This window comes from Bos taurus, chromosome 21 (assembly GCF_002263795.3).
Source record: "Bos taurus isolate L1 Dominette 01449 registration number 42190680 breed Hereford chromosome 21, ARS-UCD2.0, whole genome shotgun sequence".
Taxonomy (NCBI): Eukaryota; Metazoa; Chordata; class Mammalia; order Artiodactyla; family Bovidae; genus Bos; species Bos taurus.
In genome coordinates, this window is record NC_037348.1 from 26,420,596 (window position 1) to 26,444,165 (window position 23,570).

Sequence of the window (23,570 nt, forward strand, 5' to 3'; positions counted from 1 at the left end):
GGACCCTTTGTCACACATATTTTATCCTGTATAATCCTCAACCCTTCACAATATCTTATCATTCCTACTTTTTGCAGTGAAAACCAGGACTCAGAGAGGTTCAGTCATTTGCTCCAAGTCACACAGCAAGGTGATAACAGAACTGGAGTCAGAGCCTGCCTCCTTCCGAAGTGTCCAGCTCCATCCCCAAACTCCCCACACAGACCTCTCCATCTGACAGCACCTCAGAGATTTTAAACTGCTGACACTGTCAGAACCTAGTTAGTTTGGAAAAGAAAGAGAAGGAGTAAAACATCGATCCCACCCCAGGATTCTGCTTAAGTAACCCTCGCTCTGAGAGCAGCCACCTCATTCCTGGGGCAGGAGGTGAAACCAAAGCAGCCCCACCCGATAGCCGGCGGCCAGGGTGGGTCACCTGGCTCAGCAGGCAGCAACCAGCAGCCACAAGGACACGCTGGAGAACCAGGCCAGGGCTCCTCGCCTGTGTTCTTTGGGTTCCAGCCACCAGCGGTCGGGGTGGAGGACAAATGTTGATAAAAGGAAGTGACTTATTTTTACAAAAAGCACAGAGGAGGCTATGTGAGTTCAGAGCAAGTCCTTGAACTCTGGATTTAAACAGACGTTTTGAACAACCCAGATGTAAGACTTTAGAGTGGGATCGCGAGTTTGTGAGGAATTTGTGGTTGGTGGGATGACAGCATGCCAGACGGGGCCCCGATGGGGTGGGAATCCCGAGTCTGCTCTGGACTCTGATGCCCTCTCTAGATCCCAGGTGACCTGGATGTCAGATGGAAGAGTGGGACCCAGGGAGATAAGGCAGGCTCCTCCTTCTCTCTGCTCAGATGTCTTCCACAGTGATGATGGTGGTGGTGGTGGTGATGAGTAAAGGTGTTTGCAGGAACAGCTGGGCTGGGCTGGCTTTATACCTGGCCTTGGTGGTCTCAGGTACTAGCATCATACCTGAATAAAGCACAGGTGAATGCACCAGCCTGGTCTTCAGGCCTGGACTGTGACACCCCCAGTGCCTTACATGCCTGGTCCCACCCACATAGCACCTTAGGTCTCCCCGCCCCCAGTCATGTGCTCATCTGCGCCCTCTGCCCCAGGGAAACCCTCTCCAAAGCTTTGTTATTGTTCAGTCACTCGGTCGTGTCCGACTCTTTGCAGCCCCATGGACTGCAGCATGCCAGGCTTCCCTGTCCTTCACCATCCCCCAGAGTTTGCTCAAACTCATGTCCATGGAGTCGGTGATGCCATCCAACCATCTCATCATCTGTCACTTACTTCTCCTTCTCTCAATCTTTCCCAGCATCAAGAGTCTTTCCCAATGAGTCAGTTCTTCACATCAGGGGGCCAGAGTACTGGAGTTTCAGTTTCAGCCAGAGCTTTACCAGCCAGCATGTCACCCAAACCCACCTCCCTCCAGGACCCTTTCTGGATCCTGAGAAAGCCTGTCCTTGACTTCTTGGTAACCCATGGCACCCGATCGTATGTTTCTGTTGTAGTGTTTGCTCTCCAAGTTACAACTACCCACGCGCCTGCCTCTCCTGTGCTGGTGAGAGGCTCTCTGGGGACGACACGACGGTTCTGTCTCAGCTCTAGTGAGTCAGGGAAAGACAGAGGTCAGGTAGAGGTCAGGTAGACGTGGGGTCCCTTCCTGACTCTGCTCCTCCTCAGTCATGAGGCTTTGGCAGGAGAGTTCCCTATTTTCGTTGTTGTTGTTCAGTCGCTCTGTCATGTCCAACTCCTTGCGACCCCATGAACTACATACAGCACACCAGGCTTCCCCATCCTTCACTATCTCCGTTAGTTTGCTCAGACTCATGTCCATTGAGTCGACGATGCCATTCAAGTGCCCTGTGTTATATCTTTTTTAGTTCTCTAATACTTTGGAGATCCTTGGCCAGATGCAGTGGAAGCTAATTGCTTCTTGGGACTTTCCTGGTGGTCCTGTGGTTAAGACTCTGAGCTTCCAGTGCGTGGGACCCGGGTTTCATCCCTAGTCAGGGAACTAGATCCCACATGCCACAACTAAGACCCAGCACAGTCCAATAAATAAACAAAAAGAAACTAACCTTTCCTTTCATGGTGCCCAATGGGAAGAATCAGATTTCTATCCCATGAGAATGGGATGAATGGGGCTCTTTTCATTTCCAAGTTGAAGACAGCAGGCCTTTAATTTTGAAATTAACCTCCTCTGTCACGAGGCTTTGGCAGGAGAGTTCCCTCCTTTGTGGCTCAGCTTCCAGATACACCAGGCACTTGTGAGGACCACGGGAGGTGACACGCACAAGATATTTGTAGGTCAGCCCTCGGCAGGTGCAAGTCTGGGCTCCCTCCCGCCCTTGGTCTTTACCCATGGCTCCAGGGGCCAAGGGGCTTCCTTGGTGGCTCAGATGGTATAAAGAATCTGCCTGCAATGCAGAAGATGTGAGTTCAATCCCTGAGTCAGGAAGATCCCCTAGAGAAGGAAATGGCAACCCACTCCAATATTCTCGCCTGGAGAATCCCAGGGACAGAGGAACCTGGTGGGCTACAGTCCATGGGGTCACAAAAAGTCGGACATGACTGAGCGACTAACGGCAGGGGCTGAGCTCGCACACAGGCGGTGCCTGAGAGTGTGTGTTCCATGGAGGTGAAAAATTTCACACATCTCAGGCATCCTGGTTGGAGGAAGCAGGAAAAGGCACCATCCTCAAGCTTCAGAACACAGTAGACATGGTCTCACCAGGGGGGCGCTGCCTGCATCCCAGGTGCTTTGTGCGGACTCAGAGAAGCCCCGGAAAATGGCCCTGAAGGGCACATGGCCTTGACCTCTGGCCGGTTTCCTGTTGAGGCTGCAGTTTTGCTAGCGGGCACCCCTGGGCGTCCTGGCCTGGCCTCACCCCACCACATTGATATGTTGAGTCAGCTCAGGAAATGTGCTTGAGGCACCTACTCTCTGCCGGGTCCTGGGCTGATGGTGCAGGCTCTCGGTGACCATGGGGTCCCTGACCCCAGCTGCTGCTGACATTCAACCAGAATAAAGTACAGGTGCCTGAGGTTAGGGGGCAAGGACCTGGGTCCCAGTTCTTATCTCTGGTCACATTGTGATCCGCAGTCAGGAGGCTGGTTGCTTCCCAGCCCCAGGATCTGGGATGCACAGACCAGGAGGGGGCGCTCCTGTTCCCCTTGCTTTGTCCTGGAGGCATCATCACACCCAGTCCTGGACCCACCAGCCATCTGTATCCTTTCTCCTTCTTTCCCGATTCAGCTGAGAACTGGCCCTGGTGTCACCTTCTGCACCCACACCCTGCCATCTAGTCTCGGCATCTTGGGGTTTCTGCGTGGGATAGATTCTGTGTGTGCATAAAGCTGGAAAGCCAGCTGTGTGTCCCCTGAAACATACTCGTGGTTTGGAAATAAGATTTCGGTTCCTGTCCCAGCTTTTCTATCCAAGTTGTCTGATCTCGGGCAACTTATTTTATTTCTGTGATGCTCAGCATTATCTTTGTAAATAGTAAAAGCCCACCTCTTCAAGTTCCTGTGAGGGATTACATTGAGAAGTATCTTGGAAACTGTACTGCAACATAAAAGTCATAATAGAGGAGCTTCCCTGGCAGTCCAGTGGTTAAGATTCCCACTTCAGGGGGCAAAGTTTCCATCCCTGGTCAGGGGACTAAAATCTCGTATGCCTCATTGAGGAGGCCGCAAAAAAGTAATAATAGATAATGCATAGAAATTTGTTATTTTATTGTATCTCCTCCCAGAGAGTATATTTAATCCAGTCTGTAATGTTAAATGGAGTTTAAGAATTTCTTAACGTGAAGCATGAAGAAATAAACCCACGAGTACAACGTCACTACGTACCTGAGTTAACTGCATCTGGGGCATGGGCAGCAAACTCAGAGTGCCCTGGTAGCCAAGGCAAAAAGGGAAACCCTCCAGTTTATAGAGTTTTCATGGTCTGATTTCTAAAAGCTAAAATGTTCTGATATAAAATGGGCTTTGAAGGGGTGGGTGGAACAAATTGGGAAAGGAGCATTAACATACATCCACTATCATGTGTAAAATAGCTAGTTAATGGGAAGGTGCTGATTAGCACAGGGAGCCCAGCTTGCTGCTCTGTGATGACCTAGACAGGTGGGATGGGGAGTGAGAGGGAGGGAGGCTCAAGAGGGGACGGGATATATGTTTATGTAGAGCTGGTTCACGTTGTTGTATGGCAGAAACTAACACAACATTGTAAAGCAATTATACGCCAGTATTTTAAAAAGGGCATTGACTAATTGGTTTCTCACTAGGGGGTGACAGAACAACCCAAGTGTAGTGTCCCATCTCAAGGGGGAGTGGACCGAGCTTTCCCTGAGGGTGACTGCCCTCCCTCCGTGCCTGTCTGTGGCCACAATGCTCCTGTCCTGGGCTCCTGCTGGCCCCCGCCAAGCCTGCACTGCCTGCTGCCTCCCCGCTCTGTCTGGCACCTTCCTTCCTCCCGCTGACTTCCTTCTCCAAATGTTTGCTCAGGTGGTGAAGCTGAAAGGCCAAGTGCTGTCGGTCATGTATCGGTTCCGCACCAAGAACCGCGAGTGGGTGTTGATCCGCACCAGCAGCTTCACCTTCCAGAACCCGTATTCTGACGAGATAGAGTACATCATCTGCACCAACACCAATGTCAAGTACGTACCCACCCGCCCCTCCCCAGGTCCCAGCCTGCGCTAGTGTTCCGTGATGCTCTCCTCCCTGCAGGCTCTGGCTCTGCCGGCAGCTGCAGATCCCTGCAGGAGACTAAGAAGCAGGACGAGGCAACACTGGCCCCTCTTCACTATCTTGTCCCGGGTCCCCCTTCTCAAGGCCCTCCTGATTGGGAGCCCTCAGAGCTGATTGATGACCCTGGTGGTACTTCCTCTCCATCACACAGTTGGTCGGTTCAAGATGCTCTGGTTTCCATGATCTTCTCCTCCCCGAGTGCAGAGCCCAGCAGAGTGGAGCTGGGGGCTTCCTTGGGGCTCCCTGCTGTGCCAGCTGAGGCTGGGAGGTGGAGGAGTGAGGCTGAGCCTCTTGGCAGTTCTGGGGCATGGGGGCAGGCGGCACAGCAGGTGAGTACCTCAGGGTCACAGGGCTTCTTGGCTGTCTGGTCACTGACGCAGTCCTCTGAGATCCCTGCTGGCTTCGCTGCTGTACCCTACGTGTGTTAACACACAGACCTGAGCTCCGGTCATGGCCCCTGATTCCCTGCTGTGTGACCTTGACTGTGTCCCTTCATCTCTCAGCCTTCATTCCCCATTGGTGGAAGGGGTGATAACAACTCTCTCTCAGGTTCCCCGGAAGGTTTGATGAGGTCAGGCTTCTAGATACAGGCAGGTCATGCCTCCTCTCTGAACTTATTCTCGAGGAAATATCAGCAATCCAAAGAACCAACATGGACAAAGGCAAAATGATGTCCACATGCATGGGAGCACATGGAAGCCGTGCCCAGTGTTGGGGGTGGGGGGGCACAGTCTGCAGGGCGTGAGACGAGCTTCCATGGCGGAAACTGTGCCCACGCGTCCGCGTGTCTCCGGTCAGCAGCACTGCTGCCCTCCACTTTCCCAGGTTCCACACTAAGCTGTGGAGTCTGTCCCCACCCTGGCCACCTCCCCGTCCTCATCTATGATAGCCCCCCTCCCCAGACACCAGCAACTCCAGGCCATCACTGTGAGTGACCTCCTGGCTTGCCCAGAGCTCTCCATTGCCATCCCTGGCTCCCTGAGTTTGGCGGTTCCCCTCTGGGTCCCCAGAAGCAGCCTCCTTTCTAGCACCACCCTGAGTGTCTCGGCTTTGGCCCTGCTGCTGGACCACAAGGCGCAGAGCTGGGCAGATGGGTCCACACAAGACCCCTCAGAGGACCGGTGACCTGGGCTTCAGTCCCAGCTCCCACCTGGGCAAGTCACCTGCTCTTTTGAAGCCTCAGTTGCTCATCTGTAAAATGGGGAGAATGACAGGCCCCACCCACCCACCCACCCTTGGATCCTCAGTGTGGATGGTGCTTTTGCATCTCTCTGGTGGAGCAGCAGCCCTGGGCAGTGGGATGGGGGGGCTCCAGTGGTCATTACTGATTTGATGGAGGCAGCTACATCCCCCCTGCCACGTGGCGCAGCTGCACGGCAGTTTCTTGGCTGTTCTCTGCCAGTTCCACCAGACTGACTAAGCACGCATTGCTTCTAACTCTGAGCACATTGTATTGTCTTCCAGCGAATGGGGAAGCCGGGGCCATCTGTGTGAAACCCTCCTTGTTCATGTGGGTCTGTCTAGTACCCTCCTCTCCTGCTCTGCTGGCTGCCAGCCAGGTCGAGGCCACCCCCTCCAGGACCAAGCCCTCCACTTTCTTTCTAGCTCCTGGTACATCCTGTCTCCCATGGGCCGGTACTCATCCAGTCGCGCTGCAGGTTTCCTCCAGAGGCCCTAACCTGGGGACATGCCTCCTGATCTTAGAATACCCCTCTGTTGCCACCGTCCTTGCTTCCCTCCCTGCCCTGCCACGTGTTTGTATTGGACGCCCTCACTGTTCATCTCCCCTTGACCCCCGAGAACCTGGTGTGGTACCAACACTGCTAACTTGCTCTCCCAGAAGCCACCAGGGACCCTCGTCAATAACCCGTTCTCACTGGTCATTTTTCCCTAACTGTCAGGGCATCTCCTCTCTCTTTACATCTTACCCCTTGACTCATCTGATGCTCTGATTCTTCTTACGCCTCCTTCTCCTAGTCAAGACTTCCTTGGTGGTAAGAATAGCAGGAGTAAATCTAGTTAAGTTGTAGATCCACTAATGCAAAAAGGTAACTTTTTTTTTCTGCTTGGCCTGTGCTATGTGGGATCTTAGTTCCCTGACCAGGGATTGAACCCGCACCCCCTTGATCACAGTGGAAGCATAGAGTCTTAACCACTGGACCACCAGGGAATCCCCATATCTTTATTATTTTTTAATATCTGACTTTGTCTAGTCACTGCTTGGTAAACTCCAGTGAAGGAGTTTTTGCTTCTCCCACTCTTCCCCACTTGGGCAGGAGAGGGAGCAAAGTGTTGCCTGTTAGTGCTGGGCCTGTGTCCTGCCCTGGCCTTGGAGAAAATGAAGAAGCTTGAGAAACAGGAGGAAGAGTGAGATACGCAGGGTGTAGAATCTCGAAGCTCCTTCTTTGTTCAGCAGCTGGGAGTGCAGAGGTGAGACACAGGCCAGACCTGCAGGGGCTTCTAGGAGGAAGTAACAGGTGGGCTCATTGGCCTGAAGCTGGGGTTGGGCAGCAGGAGCCCCAGGGAATAAGGCTGAAATGAACAAGAGAGCAAGTCTGCTCAGCATCTGTTCAAATTGCAGCTCATCTGTAGGCTCACCTCGCCTGTCCCAGCCCCACCAGCTACCTGTGCCCAAAGCTATGGAGATGGGCCAGCCTACCACCATGCCAGGCCACGGGCAGCATCCTAGAACGTCCACCGTTTTGATGCCAACATATTAACCAGCTCTTAGTGATAGCTACCTCCTCTTATGATCCTGCCCCTCCTCTCTTCTGTTCACCCTGTCTGCCTTCCTCCCCACACCTGGGCTCTCTCCTGGTCCTCCCTCTGCGTGTGTGATGCCTGGTGTCCATGGCCTGATCCAAGGAACCTCGGAGGGTGTGGTGGAAACAGCGCGCCTGTCACTGAAGCCACTTACATGCAGGCCACGCTCAGCGGTAAAGAGCCGGGTCCCAGGTTGGGGATCAGCAGAGTCCTCTGGATTTGGGGCAGAAGGACAGACTGAAGCTGCCCCTTTGGGGGGTTTTGGTTGTTTTATATTTATGGCTATTCTTTTGTTTGTTTCACTGCATTGTCATTGCTCTGCACGGGCTTTCTTTAGTTGTGGTGTGCAGGCTTCTTATTGCAGTGGCTTCTCTTGTTGCAGAGCATGAGCTCCAGAACTCAAGGTTCAGTAGTTGTGGTGCACAGGCTTAGGTGCCCCGAGGCATGTGAGATCTTCCCAGACCCCTGTCTGGGGATCGAAACCATGTCCCCTGCATTGGCAAGTGGATTCTTAACCACTGGACCACCAGGGAAGTCCTCCCCATGCTTCATTCACTTCCAGCATGAGTACAAGCTTCAGCACCCACAGTTGCATGCTTTGTTGTGACGCAACACAATGGATGGTCACTAAGCATCTGTGCCAGGTGTCCAGTGCTCTCAGGATGCCTCTGCTCTGGTCCCCGCCACCCCAGGTGTCTCCCATCACATGGAGAGCGTGAGAAGTGAGTGGCAGGAGGGAGGGAATGCAGGAGGGAGTAAAAAGCCACAAGGAGGGCACAGGGGAGGCAGAGAATCAACAACTTACACCCAGGGCCTCTGAGAATGCATCCCTGGCAGGTAGCGTCACGAGGAGGCCTGGAAGGAAAGGAAAGCTCCCTCCTCCTAAAAGCAGCCACAGGCAGAGGCTCTGACCTATTTTCCTGGAATTCAGGCATCATGGACGAAACAGAACACTCTGTCCCGGGGATGTCCTTACATCTCAGAACGATCACTGCCCGCAGCTCACTGAGATTGGACGGAGTGAGGAGCCACCCCACACACGGACTCACAGCAGAGGCTGAACTAGTGTCTGCTGGCTTTTAAGGGCCTCTGGGTGAGGATGTAGCAAATGTTGCCTGTGGACAGCAGAGGGCAGTGACAGCCATCATGTGAACAATCCAGCTTCCAGTTTATACCTGACTGTCCTCGCCAGCAATAGGCAGACTTGTTGTGGAAAGGTTCTTTCATGCTCTCTGCCTGTGGGGGACAGGCAAACCCAGTTGCATTCAGTCCGGACCATCCAAAAGAAACATCCCAGGGAAACAGTGTGAATGGTTAGTGTTGGAAGCTGCTGAAGGGGAGGCCTCTTTGTCGCCTGCTTGCCTGTTTTCTTATTACGTCGAGGCAAGAAAAGGGAAAGTCCAGAAAGCACAGGCTCCCGTTTTAGATGCTGGAGGCCCAGCTTTGAAAAGTGCCCACATCTGGGTGTCTGGGGAAAGACACCTGTGTCCTGCTGTGGGCTGCCACTGAGCAGGAGCTGTTCGCACGACCCAGGCGCTGTGCCTTCCTGTGCCCCCACTCTCCTTAGGGATGGAAGGCATTCCTGTGCATCTGTTGGGGCTGAGCACGTGCCCTCCTGTGCGACCACCCCTTACAGAGTCACTGCGGGTCTACATGACCACAGCTGCGTTTTGTGCTGGTGTGTATGTGTGTCCTTGAAACTCCACGGTTCCCATGTCTTCCGGGATGGCTTCCTGGTGGGCCCAGCCCACCTGGCCAGTAGTTGGCAGGATGTGCGAGCAGAGAGTAAAAGGAAGCAAAGAAAACCTACAGGGAAGGTGTAGCTCCTGGTCTGTGCAAAATTTAGAGTCAGAAAGGAGCCGAAACACCCTGTCAAATCACCAAGCCCCATCTTATCTTGGGTCCCGCCCTCTTGTCCACCTGCAGCAGACAGCTGGCAGAAAGTCGGGGCCCACAGATTCTGTCTGGGGTCCTCTCTGGCCCACCTCTTCCTCCTCTGCTTCTTCTCTGAGGCAGACACCTGGCAGAGAGCCGGGGCGCACGGATTGTGTCTGGGGTCCTCTCTGACCCACCTCCTCCTCCTTTGCTTCTGCCTCCATCAAGGCTTCACCGTCTCCCGGGTGACCATCCATCATCCCTGCTGGCCGGTTCTCCCTGCCTTCCATCTGGCCCTGGAAGCATCTCTCTAAAACCACACTCAGCCTGCTCCCTGTCCCGGATCAGACCAGTTCTGAACCCTTTCACAGGCACCCAGAGCCCTTCGCAGGGGGCATGCAGACGGTGCTGAATCCATGGGGGTGAGGGGGCAGGATATTATTATCCTTGAGAGCAAATTGATCAGCTGAGCTTGCCCGCCCCCTCACCCCCACCACCCTGATGGCTGTGAGCCGGATTCCTGTTACTCCCAGGGGTACGATGGCAGGCTGCCCCCGACTGCCCCCCTAATGGCTGGTTGCTCACTTACTCTGGCTGAGTAAAAGCCTCTGCCCTGGGAGCATCAGAAATAATTGACAGCATCTGCCAGCATGCTGCACCTCCTGATGCAGAGAGGCCACTCTGACAGGAAGCCCGTGCTTGGTGTGTCTGTTCGCTGATCATTAGCTCTGGACCCCAGCTAATGGGTGGTGGGCGAGGGCAGCAGTCTGTGGAACAGGATCCGGTTCCCTCCCGTGTGCTATGGGTCAGCTTTCAGCCCAGCCACTGTGTTTCTCCCTCTCTGGAATTTGCAAGCACACCAAGGTTTATTTTCATTCCATTGCCATGAAATGTCCGAGAAAGCTCCTCCGACCTCTTCTCAGAATGGGGCAGCCCACGGGTCAGCACTTCTTCCCCACGCGCTCAGCTGCGGAAGCGGAAACCAAAGGCCCAGACCAAACATCTCATGTCCAGACCACAGGGACAGTGAGGTTGGCATCCTGGATCTTTGCCAGCCGGGCCTGAGACTTGGTTTTCTTTCCACATCCCAGCGAAAGTCTCTGTCTGTGGTCTCAGAGCCCCCAGAGCTCAACAGTGCAGAGAGCAGACACCCGTTGTAACACCTCTGGCTCTGATCATGTGTGATCATGCTTCTGTGCTAACTAAAGCCCTCGCCCTCCTCCATGCATCACAGACACACCCCAGGGCGCAGAGCTGGGCAAGTGGGAAGGGCTGGGTTTCTGCCCTGTTCACCCCAAGCACCAGGCCCCCCAGCACAGCAGCACAGCTGCCCACTCATCAAGATTCTGTGCTTGGGCTGGACACCAGGGCTGAACCACGAGGTAGGAGTGGTCCTTATTTCCTGGAAAATCTCTTCTGTGTTCAAGGTTGAGCGTCTGAAAGCTTATGAAAGGAAGAAGGGGGTGGTCCATGGATTCCTGCCCTGGAGGGGAGCTCACTGCTAAAAAAAATCCCACAAAAATCCCAAAGCACAGATTTTTGTTTTCTCCTACCTGGTGGCTCAGGATGGTGTCTTGGGCTCACAGGTCTGGGATGGGACATGTGGAAAGGTGGTTCCTGTTACACCTTTGGGATGGAGTTCAGGGGCTGATGGAGACACATTTGGTTTTGAATCCTAGGTTTGCCGTACTGACCAATGTCACCTTGGGCATGTCACTGAACTCTCTGAGCCTCAGTTTCTTTATCTGTAAAATGGGACATTTTTCAGAGATGTGACAGCGTTGATGAGGTTCTGGCTCTGAGTACCACACTTGGATTTTAGAGGGCATGCCAATGAGAGACGAGGGTGCCCACAAGATGTAAATCAAAGTAAAACAGCAAAGCTGTCAAGTCAGAATCAGAAAATACAGAAAGTTGTCATTTTTCAATAGACAATTATATCAGTTCTTTAAGATGTTTTTGAAATGTCCACTTTTTTTGAAAATTATTTTTAGTGCTCCTGTTTCCTGGTGTTGCTGGGCTTAGGCTGCCGGGTGGGCAGTCACATGGTGCTGGTTTTATTGTTAAGCTTTTCTCCAGGCTCTGACGCCAAGGTTGGGAGACATACTGTGTGCTTCCCTGGTGGCTCAGTGGTAAAGAATCCACCTGCCAGTGCAGGAGACACTGGTTCCATCCCTGGGTTGGGAAGATCCCCTGCAGAAGGAAATGGGAACCCACTCCAGTATTCTTGCCTGGAGAATCCCATGGACAGAGGAGACTGGCAGGCTGCAGTCTACGGGGTCACAAAGACTCAGACATGACTGAGCGACTAACACTTTCACACTTCTCACTTTCAGATACAACCTCCCTTCCTGTGTTGTGATCCCTAACTCAGCCATTGTTTTTGCCAACTTATCTGTCTGCCCCTGGAGGCTGTCAACTCCCCGAGGCCAGAAACCACATAGGTTCTGAGTTATCTTTTCTCTCCAGTGCCTGGCAGACACTTGGCATAGATAGTTCAGCACACTTCACTGAAGACATGGCTCACCTGGGCGTAGTTCTTTTTTTTTTTTTCTGGCTGCACTTGGAGGCATATGGGATCTTACTTCCCTACTGCTGCTGCTCCTGCGGCTAAGTCACTTCAGTCGTGTCCAACTCTGTGCAACCCCATAGACAGCAGCCCACCAGGTTCCCCTGTCCCTGGGATTCTCCAGGCAAGAACACTGGAGCGCCCCCTGCATTGAAAGCTCAGTGTCTTAACCACTAAGCCACCAGGGAAGTCCTGCCGGGCTTAGTTTTAAATAAACTATTCACTGGGTCTTCCAACTGGGTGGGGTCCTCTTTTAAGATGTCTTCCCTTGTGGGGGACACACACGCTAGGGGCCCCACTTGAAAGGCGCGACTGGAGGAGAACAGTGTTCAGATTGTACACCTCTGAATGCTGAGGAAAAGAGTTGAGAACCACAATTCAAGTTATTCTGTATTTCTCCAAAGCAGAATTGGAACTCAAACTGGGAGTTGTAGGGAGGTGCGTGCGTGCTAAGTCGCTTTGGTTGTCTCCAACTCTTGCAAACCCATGGATTGTAGCCTGCCAGGCTCCTCTGTCCATGAGATTTCCCAGGCAAGATTACTGGAGTGGGTAGCCATTCCCTCCTCCAGGGGATTTTCCCAATCTAGCAATTGAACCCGGGTCTCCTGCATTGGCAGGCAGATTCTTCACCGTCTAAGCCACCTGGGAGTTTTAAATATAAAGGGAGTTTTAAATATCTCTACCCCAAGGGCTGTGAGCTTACACTGTGAGGCTAATGTGGTCCATCTGAATGCAGACTCTGAGCCGAAAGGGCAGGGTGAACGGGAGCCCTCCAGGTCCTCAGATGCTGATTCAGGTTGTGACTGTTCAGCAGCTGCCCCTCTCCAGGGACCTGCTCCCTGACTGAGCTCCACAGCTGCCTGTCCTCTCCAGGGAGGGCCTCAAGGGCTCTCCTCCATACACCTCAGGCCGCAAGTGAAGAGGGCAGGGGATCTGTGAGCCGTTGTCCTGCCTGCCACTTCCTGTCCAGGGTGTGGCCAGGAATGACAAAGGGACACCCCAACATCATTCATACTTTCATAGTGAAAATGAACACGGAAAATCTTTCCAGTTAATGCAAACTCTTAAGATATTTTTTTTCCATGTTCCAAATCTCACTCACCCACACAGGACATAACGTTTGTAGCTGTAATCACAGCATCCGTAACATTTGGTGCTGAACTTTCCCCCACACTCTTGTCATACCTTGTGGTGTTTCCAGTCTTCACTGTGGTGGCCGCTGCTGACCGTGTTTACTCAGCAAATGAATAGATGTAGTTTACAAAGCCACTCCCCTGTCACAGCCAGCTGTGCGGGGACAGCTCTTGTTTCCTGCCCCTGAATCATTTCCTTAGTACAGCCCCTGCGGCAGGGCGACCACCTGCAAGGCTGTGACCGCAGCCGCCCCTTCTGATGTGGCCACCGTCCTGTTTTCCGAGAAGACTGCGTCCACACAGGCTTCTCTTGCAGGGTATGAGCGAGATAGTTTCAGTACCCTGCCAGCACACTGAGCGCGCTTTTACCAACTTAGTAGGTGAAAAACTGTACTTTGAGATTATTTTAATTTGTGCTTATTTTGCTTATTTTAATGGTGAAAATATTTCCCTACTTGCTCATTATATGTGTGTATATATATACATACATATATATATATATATATGTATGTATTATTGTTGTTTAGTCGTGAAGCCATGCCTGACTCTTTTGCCACCCCATGGACTGTAGCCCTCTCGGCTCCTCTGTCCATAGGCTTTCCCAGCAAGAAATCCCATTTCCTTCTCTAGGAGATCTTCCTAACCCAGGGATCAAACCTGTGTCTCTTGCGTGTCATGTGTTAGCAGGCAGGTTCTTTACCAGCTGAGCCACCAGGGAAACAAAAGCAACTATACTCAATAAAATTGACTTTTTGAAAAAACCCACTTATTTCCTAAATATTGGCAACCTAAGCTGGGTTTGATCCCTGGGTCAGGAAGACCTCCCCGCCTCCGGCCCGAGAGGAGGAAATGGCAACACTCCAATATTCTTGCCTGGAGAATCCCATGGACAGAGGAACCTGGTAGGCTACAGTCCATGGGGTCGCAAAGAGTCAGACATCACTGATCGACTAACACTTTCACTTTCCAACTTAAAAAAAAATCTTGGGTTGTAAGGCTGAGGAACATCTGTCCCCATTTAGATCTTTAGAGGCTCACGGGATGCTCTGGGAAGACCCCTGGCCACACCTTTCCCTCCTCCCCCAGCCTCAAGGCCACCGCAAGTCATAAACATCACCCAGGTATAAAAGAACGGTACCTCCACTCTCCTGGTTTTACCGTTGCAGTTACCCGTTTCTGAAATGAACTAGGTGGTTCCCTTTCTACTTGGAGTTTCATGGCTCATTTATGTAGTTAAGTTTCGCTGTTCCTTTTTTCCCACCCACATCCCTGGACCTGGTCCCCTCAGTGTTGTCACCAGATCTGATGTGTAACCGACTAAGTCAGGAAAACAAGGGGCCCCTCCCCCACCTCTTCCTGGTGGTCTCTCTGCCTTCCTCCATCTTTTGTCTCACCCATGCCCTTCTCCCTTGGGCTCTGAGGAAATATTGTTGACAGTAGCTTTCGAAGTTTAGATCTGAATATTTTCAGTTCTAAGGAAATAAAACCCGTTGATTACTTTAACAAAAAAAAAAAAAAGACTTGGAGCCTTGATTTGGAACATGAAGAAATAAAATCAATCAAAACTGAAAACGATTTAGAGATCCAACAGGTGTCACCCGCTGTGCCACTGGGGAGCAAGGGACATTCAGGCTCCTCCCTGTCATCCCCACGTCTTCTTTTCCTGACTCTCTGCTGACCCCTTGTTTCACAGGCAGCTCCAGCAGCAGCAGGCAGAGCTGGAAGTGCACCAGAGAGATGGGCTGTCATCGTACGACTTGTCGCAGGTGAATTTCTGGAAAACTCTTTCCCAGCTAGAACTGTCTCCAACCAAAGGACTGCAGACTAAATCCCCTCAGCCCAGCAGGTGGTGTTGCTCCCTCCACCCACACTGCAGAAAGCATTTTGGCCCCCAGAGAGTGTGTGTGCGCAGTGGAGGTCTACCGTGACTCTGCCATGCAGAGTGTAGAACACAAGCGTTAGGAGCTGCGGACAGCCAGTACAGTAAGTTCCCTCCATACGAAGTTCAAGCTGTGAGCTTTCAAAAATACAAATGTGGGTTTGCATATCCAATCACATGAGTTAGTTCTCGTGTCTGGCGTACTCTATCACGTGCGTACAGCCTGTACAAATGGTTGTGCTCGTGTGTATTTTACTGTACAGTACTATATAGAGGACAGCAGTGCAGTGTCTATTTCAAGCCCAGGGTGTCGGGAAGCAAGCATAAAAGCAGTGATGATGTAGCTGGTGCTCCTGTACTTTTTAAGGTACTGTACTGTAAGATTAAAAATGTTCTTTTAATTTTTTTGTGTTCATTTTTTTGTGCAGATATGTATGAAAAGTATTATAAACCTATGAGAGTAAAGTACGATATAGCCAAGTGTATTAGTTGGGCACCTAGGCTAACTTTGTCAGACTTACAAACGAATTGATCTTAAGAACATGCTCTCGGAATGGAACTGGTTCGTATGTAAGGGACTTACCGGTACTGAGATCCAGAGGCTGTGTGGGAACTTGGAGACCACCCAGCTCTGAACCTTGTCAGCTCTGCAGCCTCCGTGCTGCCCCTCCCACCTTTAATCTGTACCCTGATGTTCTCAGGGGACCTCTTCCTGGCCATCTCCTCAGGGCCCCCCCCTTCCCTTCTCCTTCCTTCTCTTCTCACTGCTTCTGGCCTTAGAGAAACTGAAGCTTGTGTTGGTACTTGGCATCTCTCTCCAATTAAACTTTATGTTCACTTTCCCTGATATTTAGACTAAGTTGATCATTTTTATTTCTCTCTCTCCAAGTGATCGGTGGAACTCCAGTGAGCCTTCTGTGACCCTTTGTTCACACCCACACCTGTGTGTTCTATCTTACATACAAAAGCTCCCTGCCCTACCCAGCACCCCAGCCTGAGATGCCAGCGATTCTGAGGGAGAGGGATCTGGTGTGTCTGTTCTGCCCCTCACACCCAGGGATGCTGTTGTGTTTTCACGTGCAAACAGGTGCCTGTCCCCAACCTGCCAGCCGGAGTTCATGATGCAGGGAAGTCCGTGGAGAAGGCAGATGCAATCTTTTCCCAGGAAAGAGATCCGCGGTTTGCCGAAATGTTTGCAGGAATCAGTGCATGTAAGTTCCCGAAGAGTGCTGACGTGGTGAGATGGTGGGATTTATAGTTGCCTCCAGCTGGCCACCCTTGGGGGTGAATTTACAGCGACTACTGCAAGGCGTAAAAGGAACACCAAATTCAAGGGTCCTAATGAATCCTCTCTATTCTCAAACTCACCTCTCATTTACCTGTTACCTTGGGGCAACCACCTGACATCTCATGGGCCTTTGACATCTCATCTTCAAAATTTGAGGAATTGGAGTAAATGAGCTCTATTCATCATGGTACAGTTTAGTATTATCAAGCCAAAGACATGTCCCTATTTTTAAAAAAAATTTTAATCTCTAATGTAGAGAGGACCATATTTGAAAATAAAAATATGCCTAAAAAGGAAAATAAAAATGATCCAGTATCGTACCACCTACATTTAATCTTTTTTAACTTTTTAAAGCTTGTCCTTTTTGTCTTTCTACACGTTGTTGTTCAGTTGCTAAGTTGTGTCTGACTCTTCGCAATCTCTTGGGCTGCAGCACACCAGGCTTCCCTCTCCTTCACTATCTCCTGGAGTTTGCTCAAACTCATGTCCATTGAGTCAGTGATGCTATCCAACCATCTCATCCTCCATCTCCTGCTTCTCCTCCTGGCCTCAACTTCTCCTCAACTTCTCTCATCAGGGACTTTTCCAATGTGTCGGCTCTTCATATCAGGTGGCCAAAGTATTGGAGCTTTAGCTTCAACATCAGTCCTTCCAATGGATATTCAGGGTGGATTTTCTTTAGGATTGACTGGCTTGATCTTCTTGATGTTGAAGGCGAAGCAACTAACATGGAGGGAGCACAACCTCCCAGGAGGAGACAAATGGGTTAAAGATTTACTGAGCATGGCCCTGCCCACTAGAGCAAGACATATGAATTCTTTTTATATACAGAATTGAGCTCATACTGTTTGGTAGCTTACTTTTTCACGTGTCTATTACGAACATCTTTCTAGGTTGTTAAATAATCTGCATTGTTATTGCCTGCATAGCGTTCCATGGTATGAGTGTTCATAAGTCATCCTTTGCAGTGGTCACCAGGGTGTCCACCTGTGTTAGTGTCGCTGTTAGAGAAAGTGGTACCATTTACGGGACTTCCCTGATGTCCAGTGGTTAGGACTCTGTGCTTGCACGACAAGGGTTCCAGGTTCAGTCCCTGGTCGGGGAACTAAGATCCCTACTTGCCGCACAGCGCAGCCAAAAAAATAAATAAATAATAAAACAATATAAGAAATCTTATAAAGAAAATGGTGCTGTCCAAAGTTCAGGTGTCACATGGAACCCACTTGTGTAGCCGCCTCACTCCCCAACTCAGACTGCCACAGAGATCAGTCTGTGATCACATATAAAACTTGGAAATGTTGTTGTCAGTTCCAAAATTCAGAAAAAAAGATTCCATTTTCATGTGATCAGCGAAATACAGCACAATTGGGATCAGTTTAGGGAGATGTTGCTGACTCATGCCACAGAATCGTGGGAAACGCAGTAAAGGGACAGGACCCCCAGTACCATCCTCCCAAGACCAAGGAACAGGGACAGCGTGGCCTAGGGGAGGACAGAGAGGCCCTAAGCAGATCCCAGTCCTCCTGCTGTCAGCTCGTGGGGTGGAAGACCCCAGCCCTATTCCCACGTGGCTGGGGACTACATGCTAGGAAAGCAGGAAGCTGCCTGAACTGGTGGCTCAGATGGTAAAGATTCCACCTGCAGTGCAGGAGACCTGGGTTCGATCCCTGCATTGAGAAGATCCCCTGGAGGAGGGCATGGCAACCCACTCCAGTATTCTTGCCTAGAGAACCCCATGGACAGAGGCGCCTTGGCGGTCTATAGTCCATGGGATCACAAAGAGTCAGACACGACTCACTGACTAAGCACAGCACAGCCTGAACTGAGGGCAGCAGGTGCCAGCGCAGCCCAGCGCCCGGCTCCGAGCAGAGGACAGACCTGTTAGCACGACTCGAGGGCTCCCTGCTGGTGCTCCCCCTCCTCCCCATCGCCGGTCATCCACATGTGCCAGCTGCCCACAACAGTATTTCTTCCATTTTCATAAAGAGATGTGGTTTCTTCCAGCAAGAGGAAACAGTCCCACATATCACTGGTTCTTCTTCCTCTCAGATAATCCTGAAATATTTGGCCACACCCACAGCATTTCTGGGAAATCCATTTGAAATTTTAATGTTGTACAGACATAGACATCTTCCCACAGAGATGACAAAATAGAAAAAAAAAAGTTAACAGAAAAGGAAAAAGAAGGGGAAAGAAAATATGTAATCTCAAAATTTTTCCACCAGCCAAGCTGCTTTCCTATATGAAAAAGCAACAGAGAGTTGGTTCAGTGGTTAAGAATCTGCCTTTCCATGCAGGGGACATGGGTTTGACCCCTGGTCGGGGAACTAAGATCCTACACACAATGGAGCAACTAAGCCCACATACTAGAAATACTGAGCCCTCACACTCCAGAGTTTGTGCTCCACAATAAGAAGCCCTAGTGCCTCAACTAGAGAAAAACCCACACATCACAAGGAAGACCCAGTGCAGCCAAAAAAGAAAAAAAGGAACAGAAGGACCTTCTCAGATATGTGCCATCTACTTATACTTCCTGGAAAAAATCACTTGCAGGAGAAGTCATTGTGAAATGAATCAAAATACAGAACCCAAGATTGGAAATGAAAGTTTGGAAAAGTAGTAGCAATGAAAAAGTGAAACTAGTAACATGTAGAATTAATATAAAAATTCTTAGAAGATAAAAAGATATTTAAAAATAAATAAAAACCCAAGTCAAATCAGTTCAGCAAAAATACATACTTTGGGCGAGGGTACTAGGAACAGAAATTTCTCATCAGTCTATACTATTTTTATCTCTGACATTTACAAAGATATATAACTTCAAATATTAAAAACATAACTACTAATGAATGACTAAAAAAAAAGAAAAGGAAAGGAAAGAGGTCTCACTTCCAAATCATTTCCAAGAAAAGACAAGGACATTTTTAGCAACTTGCAAAATACTCAGAAGAAAAATAAAGTGAAATAGAAGAAACTATGAATAGCATGAGTAGTGCAATAAGCTGATGTCCAAGGGCTCCTGATTGCTAATTCTGGAATGGTATGCCCCCAAAATATGATAGTACAGTGATATGATATGATATGATATGATATGATAAAATATGATAACAGAGTGAAACTATTTAACCTGAAAGAATAGATGCTGATGGTGCTGCAAAACCAAGGAGGAAAGCAGAGGTGTTGACCTTGCTGCACAAAGAAAAGTTAGAGCATTCAGTGGGGAAAGAAGCTTATTTTATATAGATAAATGGTGGAACCTAAAAATGAAGATACGTCATGAACACTGAAATGTGAAATCCAAAAATAGTTTGAAACACAAGAAATCCTGATAAAGCCAAATTGCAGTGGAAGATTTCAATATGCTTTTCTTCATCTCTAGCCACTCATGTAGCTCAAAATAATAAGAAAGATATAGAAGGTTAAAATTTATATATATATATATATATAATTTTATGTGCATGCGTGCTCAGTTATGTCTGACTCCTTGCAACCCCATGGACTATAGCCCACTAGACTCCTCTGTCCATGGGATTTCCCAGACAAGAATACTGGAGTGGGTTGTCATTTCCTCCTCCAGGGGATCTTCCCCTCCCAGGGATCAAACCCACATCTTCTTATTGGCAGGCAGATTTTTTACCACTGAACCGCCTGAGAAGCCCATGTGATTTAATAGACATATGTAATTTTGTACCCCACAAACATTCTGGAGCATTGAGAAAAATAAATGTTTCTTATTTAACCAACAACCAAAAATCTTAAATACATGAGAAAAAAAAATGGCTTGTTTATACTCAAGAGAAATTCAGAAGTCTCTCTTACTCCTGCAACTTTTAATTTTATTTATTTTTTGGCAACCCCATGTGGCTTGCAGGATCTTAGTTCCCTGACCAGGGATCAAACCTGTGCCCCCACCAGTGGGAGCATAGAATCTTAACCACTGGACTGCCAGGGAAGTCCCCCTCCTGCAACTTTTAGCCTCGTCTCTTTCTCTCCAAGATCCAAGGCCTTGTGATTAGGTTAGAAATACACACCCAAGATCTGGTCTCTTTCCATCCTGTAGGGATTTCCCATTGAGCAACACCATCATCACAGTAAAAGACAATGGAGCAGTAAAACTGTGCAGTGCCTCCGTGTTTTTAAAAACATCATGGAGGTTTGTTGACACATGTGGGAGATTTAGCCGTGGTCCCTTTAGCCCAATCCCTGGGCCCCAAGTCCGGGATCCTGAGTGTCCATCTCTGCTCGTGGTCACCCAGGGAAGGATCTGCCCGCTCTGCCCACCTCCCCACCAGCAAGCCAGAGACAGGTGCAGATGTGGGGTCTGTCCAGGCACAGGATAGCTGCCATGTAACTCATCTGCATCTCCTTTATTCTGGTATCTTACTGCAAGTGGAGATGTCAGAGATTATAGGAATAAGATGCAAGTGGGGTCTTTGAGCTTCTGGGGAAATGGGAGGGTGCTTCGAGGGAGCCCCGGACCCCTCAATTACAAGAGAGAGTGAGAGAGCTCCCATCCCCACTGCTGTTTCTCAAACTACCACCCTCTTGCTCGTGTCAGATCTAAAGGCCCAGCTGGGATTTGAGCCCATTTCTTTAGCCTCTCTGTGGGGGTGCTCGGGGCTCCCTGCCCTGGAGTCTATAGGGCGGGAACTCCTCCAGGGTGACCCTTGCTCTACTTTTCCCAGCGGAGAAGAAGATGATGAGCTCAGCTTCTGCGGCAGGAACACAGCAGATCTACTCCCAAGGAAGCCCATTCCCTGCTGGACACTCGGGAAAGGCCTTCAGGTACAAGCTGGGAGTGCGGGACATGGAGCAGGGGTGGGCAAGAGGGCAGGAAGAGGCCCCTACTCAGTGAAGCCCTGGGTCTCAGAGTCTGACTCTGTGTGCAGCAAATACTGCCAACCTCACTTAGTGCTTACCCATTCGAATGCCCGGGCTTCCCAGATGGCTCAGTGGTAAAGAACCCACCTGCCAGTGCAGGAGATGTGGGTTCAATCCCTGGGTCAGGTAGACCCCCTGGAGAAGGAAGTGGCAACCACTCCAGTATTCTTGCCTGGAGAATCCCATGGACGGAGGAGCCTGGTGGGCTACAGTCCATAGGGTCTCGAAGAGTCACAGATGACTGAGCACACACACACATTTGTATGCCAGGGCCAGGCTGAGGGGTCCGGGAGCTCCAGTTCCGACCTGCAAGCCCTTGATGAGCCACCATAAATACAAAGTGTCGGTTGCTCTTTCTTGGATGTGAAAGGTGCCAGCCACTGTGTTTGCAGAGGTGCCTGCCATGGAGAAGGGAGTGAGGTAGCTCTAGCCAGGACAGACCTAGGGACACCTGACAGGGCAGCAGAAAGTACCCTGCCCCTCGGTTTCTAGAGGCCACAGCGAACTCCAAGGGGGAGAGGACCACTCAGCCCACCACGCCTGGGGTCTCAGCCTAAAGGACGGCTCATGGGAGGTGTAAGTAGGATGTTGTGCTTCCGGGGTTGGTTCTTAGCATCAGGGGTCTCTTGTAAGTCACTGAGGAAGCCAGCAACACCACCAGGGATGGGGCCTGGCTCCAGGGGCTCCCAGGGCAGCAGGAGCAGGGGCTGGGGAGCTCGGCTAGGGCACAGACACCTTCAGGGAGGGTGGTGGGCACTTGTGGTAGCCATTGGGTACCCCCAGACCCACTAGCAGAAGCATCTCAGACCCGTGCCTGGTGGGATGGGGCTCCCCAAGCAGCCCAGCCTCTGGCTGACTTAGCCAGAGCTGAATGTCCAGTTGAGAATCAGGCTGGGGCCAAGACTGGGCAGGTGGACCAGCCACCCCAGGAACAGGTCCCAGCCAGGATGGCCCTCACCAAGGGTCAGTGGACCGACTTCAGGGGAGGCAGCAGGTGGTCAGCAGCTGCGCCATGAGACATTAACCCCTGAGGTCACAGAGTAGCTCTGTCAGCCCCGCAGCTGGGCTGTAGTAGATGGTGACTTGTTCTGAGTCTCTGGGGAACTCTTTCCTGGAGCAGCTACTCTCTAGTCTGGGGATGGGAGGACAAGATGGTGGCCCCCTGTGAGCTGCCCCTGAGACATAATCCCTGCTGGTCACCTGGCTCTGCGGAGCACTGGCCAAGGCTCCAGGCTCTTCCCCTGCTGCTGGTTACTCACCCACTCAGCACATGGTGACCTGCTGTAGTTCCATGCCAGGCCCGCCTAGGCCTGTGTTCATCGAGTCCTTGTAACACTTGCTGCTTCCCCCTCTCCCTCCACGCCCCCTGCCATCTGGACAGAGGGCAGCCAGGATGGAGCAGAGGTGAGGAGGGCTAGCCAGGCACAGCATGGTGGGGGCAGGGGGAGGGGGAGGCCCAGAAACAAAACAGCAGATGGCCACCTGCTGCAAGGGCAGGTGCATAGGCATCAGGATTGTGCTGAGCGGAGTCCAGGGACGGGAGACATGGGGACTCCTGGAGTCTGGGAGGAAAAGAAGGAGATGAATATATCAGTCTTGACTACTGTGCTCGACTTGGGAGTTTGGACTCATCACTGGGACGACTCATGGTAGAAGAGGGGCTTGAGGAAACAAGGTCCTGGAGAAAGTTTGTGATGACAGGGGTGTAAGGGGTGGAGTGGAGGAGTTGAGGCTGCAGGCAGGTGCTTAGGACAGATGGTCCAGCCAGAGATGCTGAGTCTGCACCAGCTGTTGTCACTGAAACAGAAGAAGGGGCCAGTCCCCTTGTGGAGCCTGGCATTGGGGAGGCTCTCACTAGATCACTGGTCTATAGAACGAATGGGTTAATTAGTTAAAAGAGTGCCACGAAGCTGTAAGCTTATAGGATGGCCAGTTGCCTGTACATCTGCAGGGCCTGAGCTGGATTGAGTGGGAAGGGACATGGGATGAGTGGCACTGAGCCCTTGGCAGGATGGCACAGCTGTGGCTGCACGTCCCTAAGTTTGTCCCCCACCCAAGTCCTGCTGTGGTCCCACAGGCCCTGTGCACCAGGGCACCTTTCCTGGAGTCCACAGCACTCCTGCCAGCTCTCCAGTCAGTGCTGTGAGGGCAGCCAGGGCCAAGCGGTGGAGACCCCCGCCACCCCAATAGAGAACAGTGATCAGAAAAGGCCCCGAGGTCACTTACACACATCAAGAGGGAGATGGGAAAGGAGCCCTGTGTTAAGTGAGGAAGGGATCTCAGGAGTGAAGTTCCTCTTAATCACGGTTAGTGCAGGAATTTTTTTTTTGTGGCTGTGCTGTGTCTTCATTGTGGCACTGTGGCGTCTCTAGTTGTGGCACACAGGCTTAGTTGCCCCTAGGCACGTGGGATCTTAGTTCCCTGACCAGGGATGGA

At 51.0% G+C, this 23,570-nt stretch overlaps 1 protein-coding gene across 13 annotated transcripts in view; it reads left to right on the forward strand.

Annotated features, from left to right (window-relative positions):
* Positions 1-23,570, forward strand: part of ARNT2 (aryl hydrocarbon receptor nuclear translocator 2) — a 204,009-nt gene that overhangs the window by 165,094 nt on the left and 15,345 nt on the right. For all 13 annotated transcript variants that reach the window (XM_059879103.1, XM_024981868.2, XM_024981869.2 and 10 more), the window contains 4 exon segments: positions 4,504-4,655; positions 14,780-14,852; positions 16,053-16,176; positions 20,939-21,038. In XM_059879103.1, coding sequence (XP_059735086.1) covers positions 4,504-4,655; positions 14,780-14,852; positions 16,053-16,176; positions 20,939-21,038 — 449 coding nt within the window.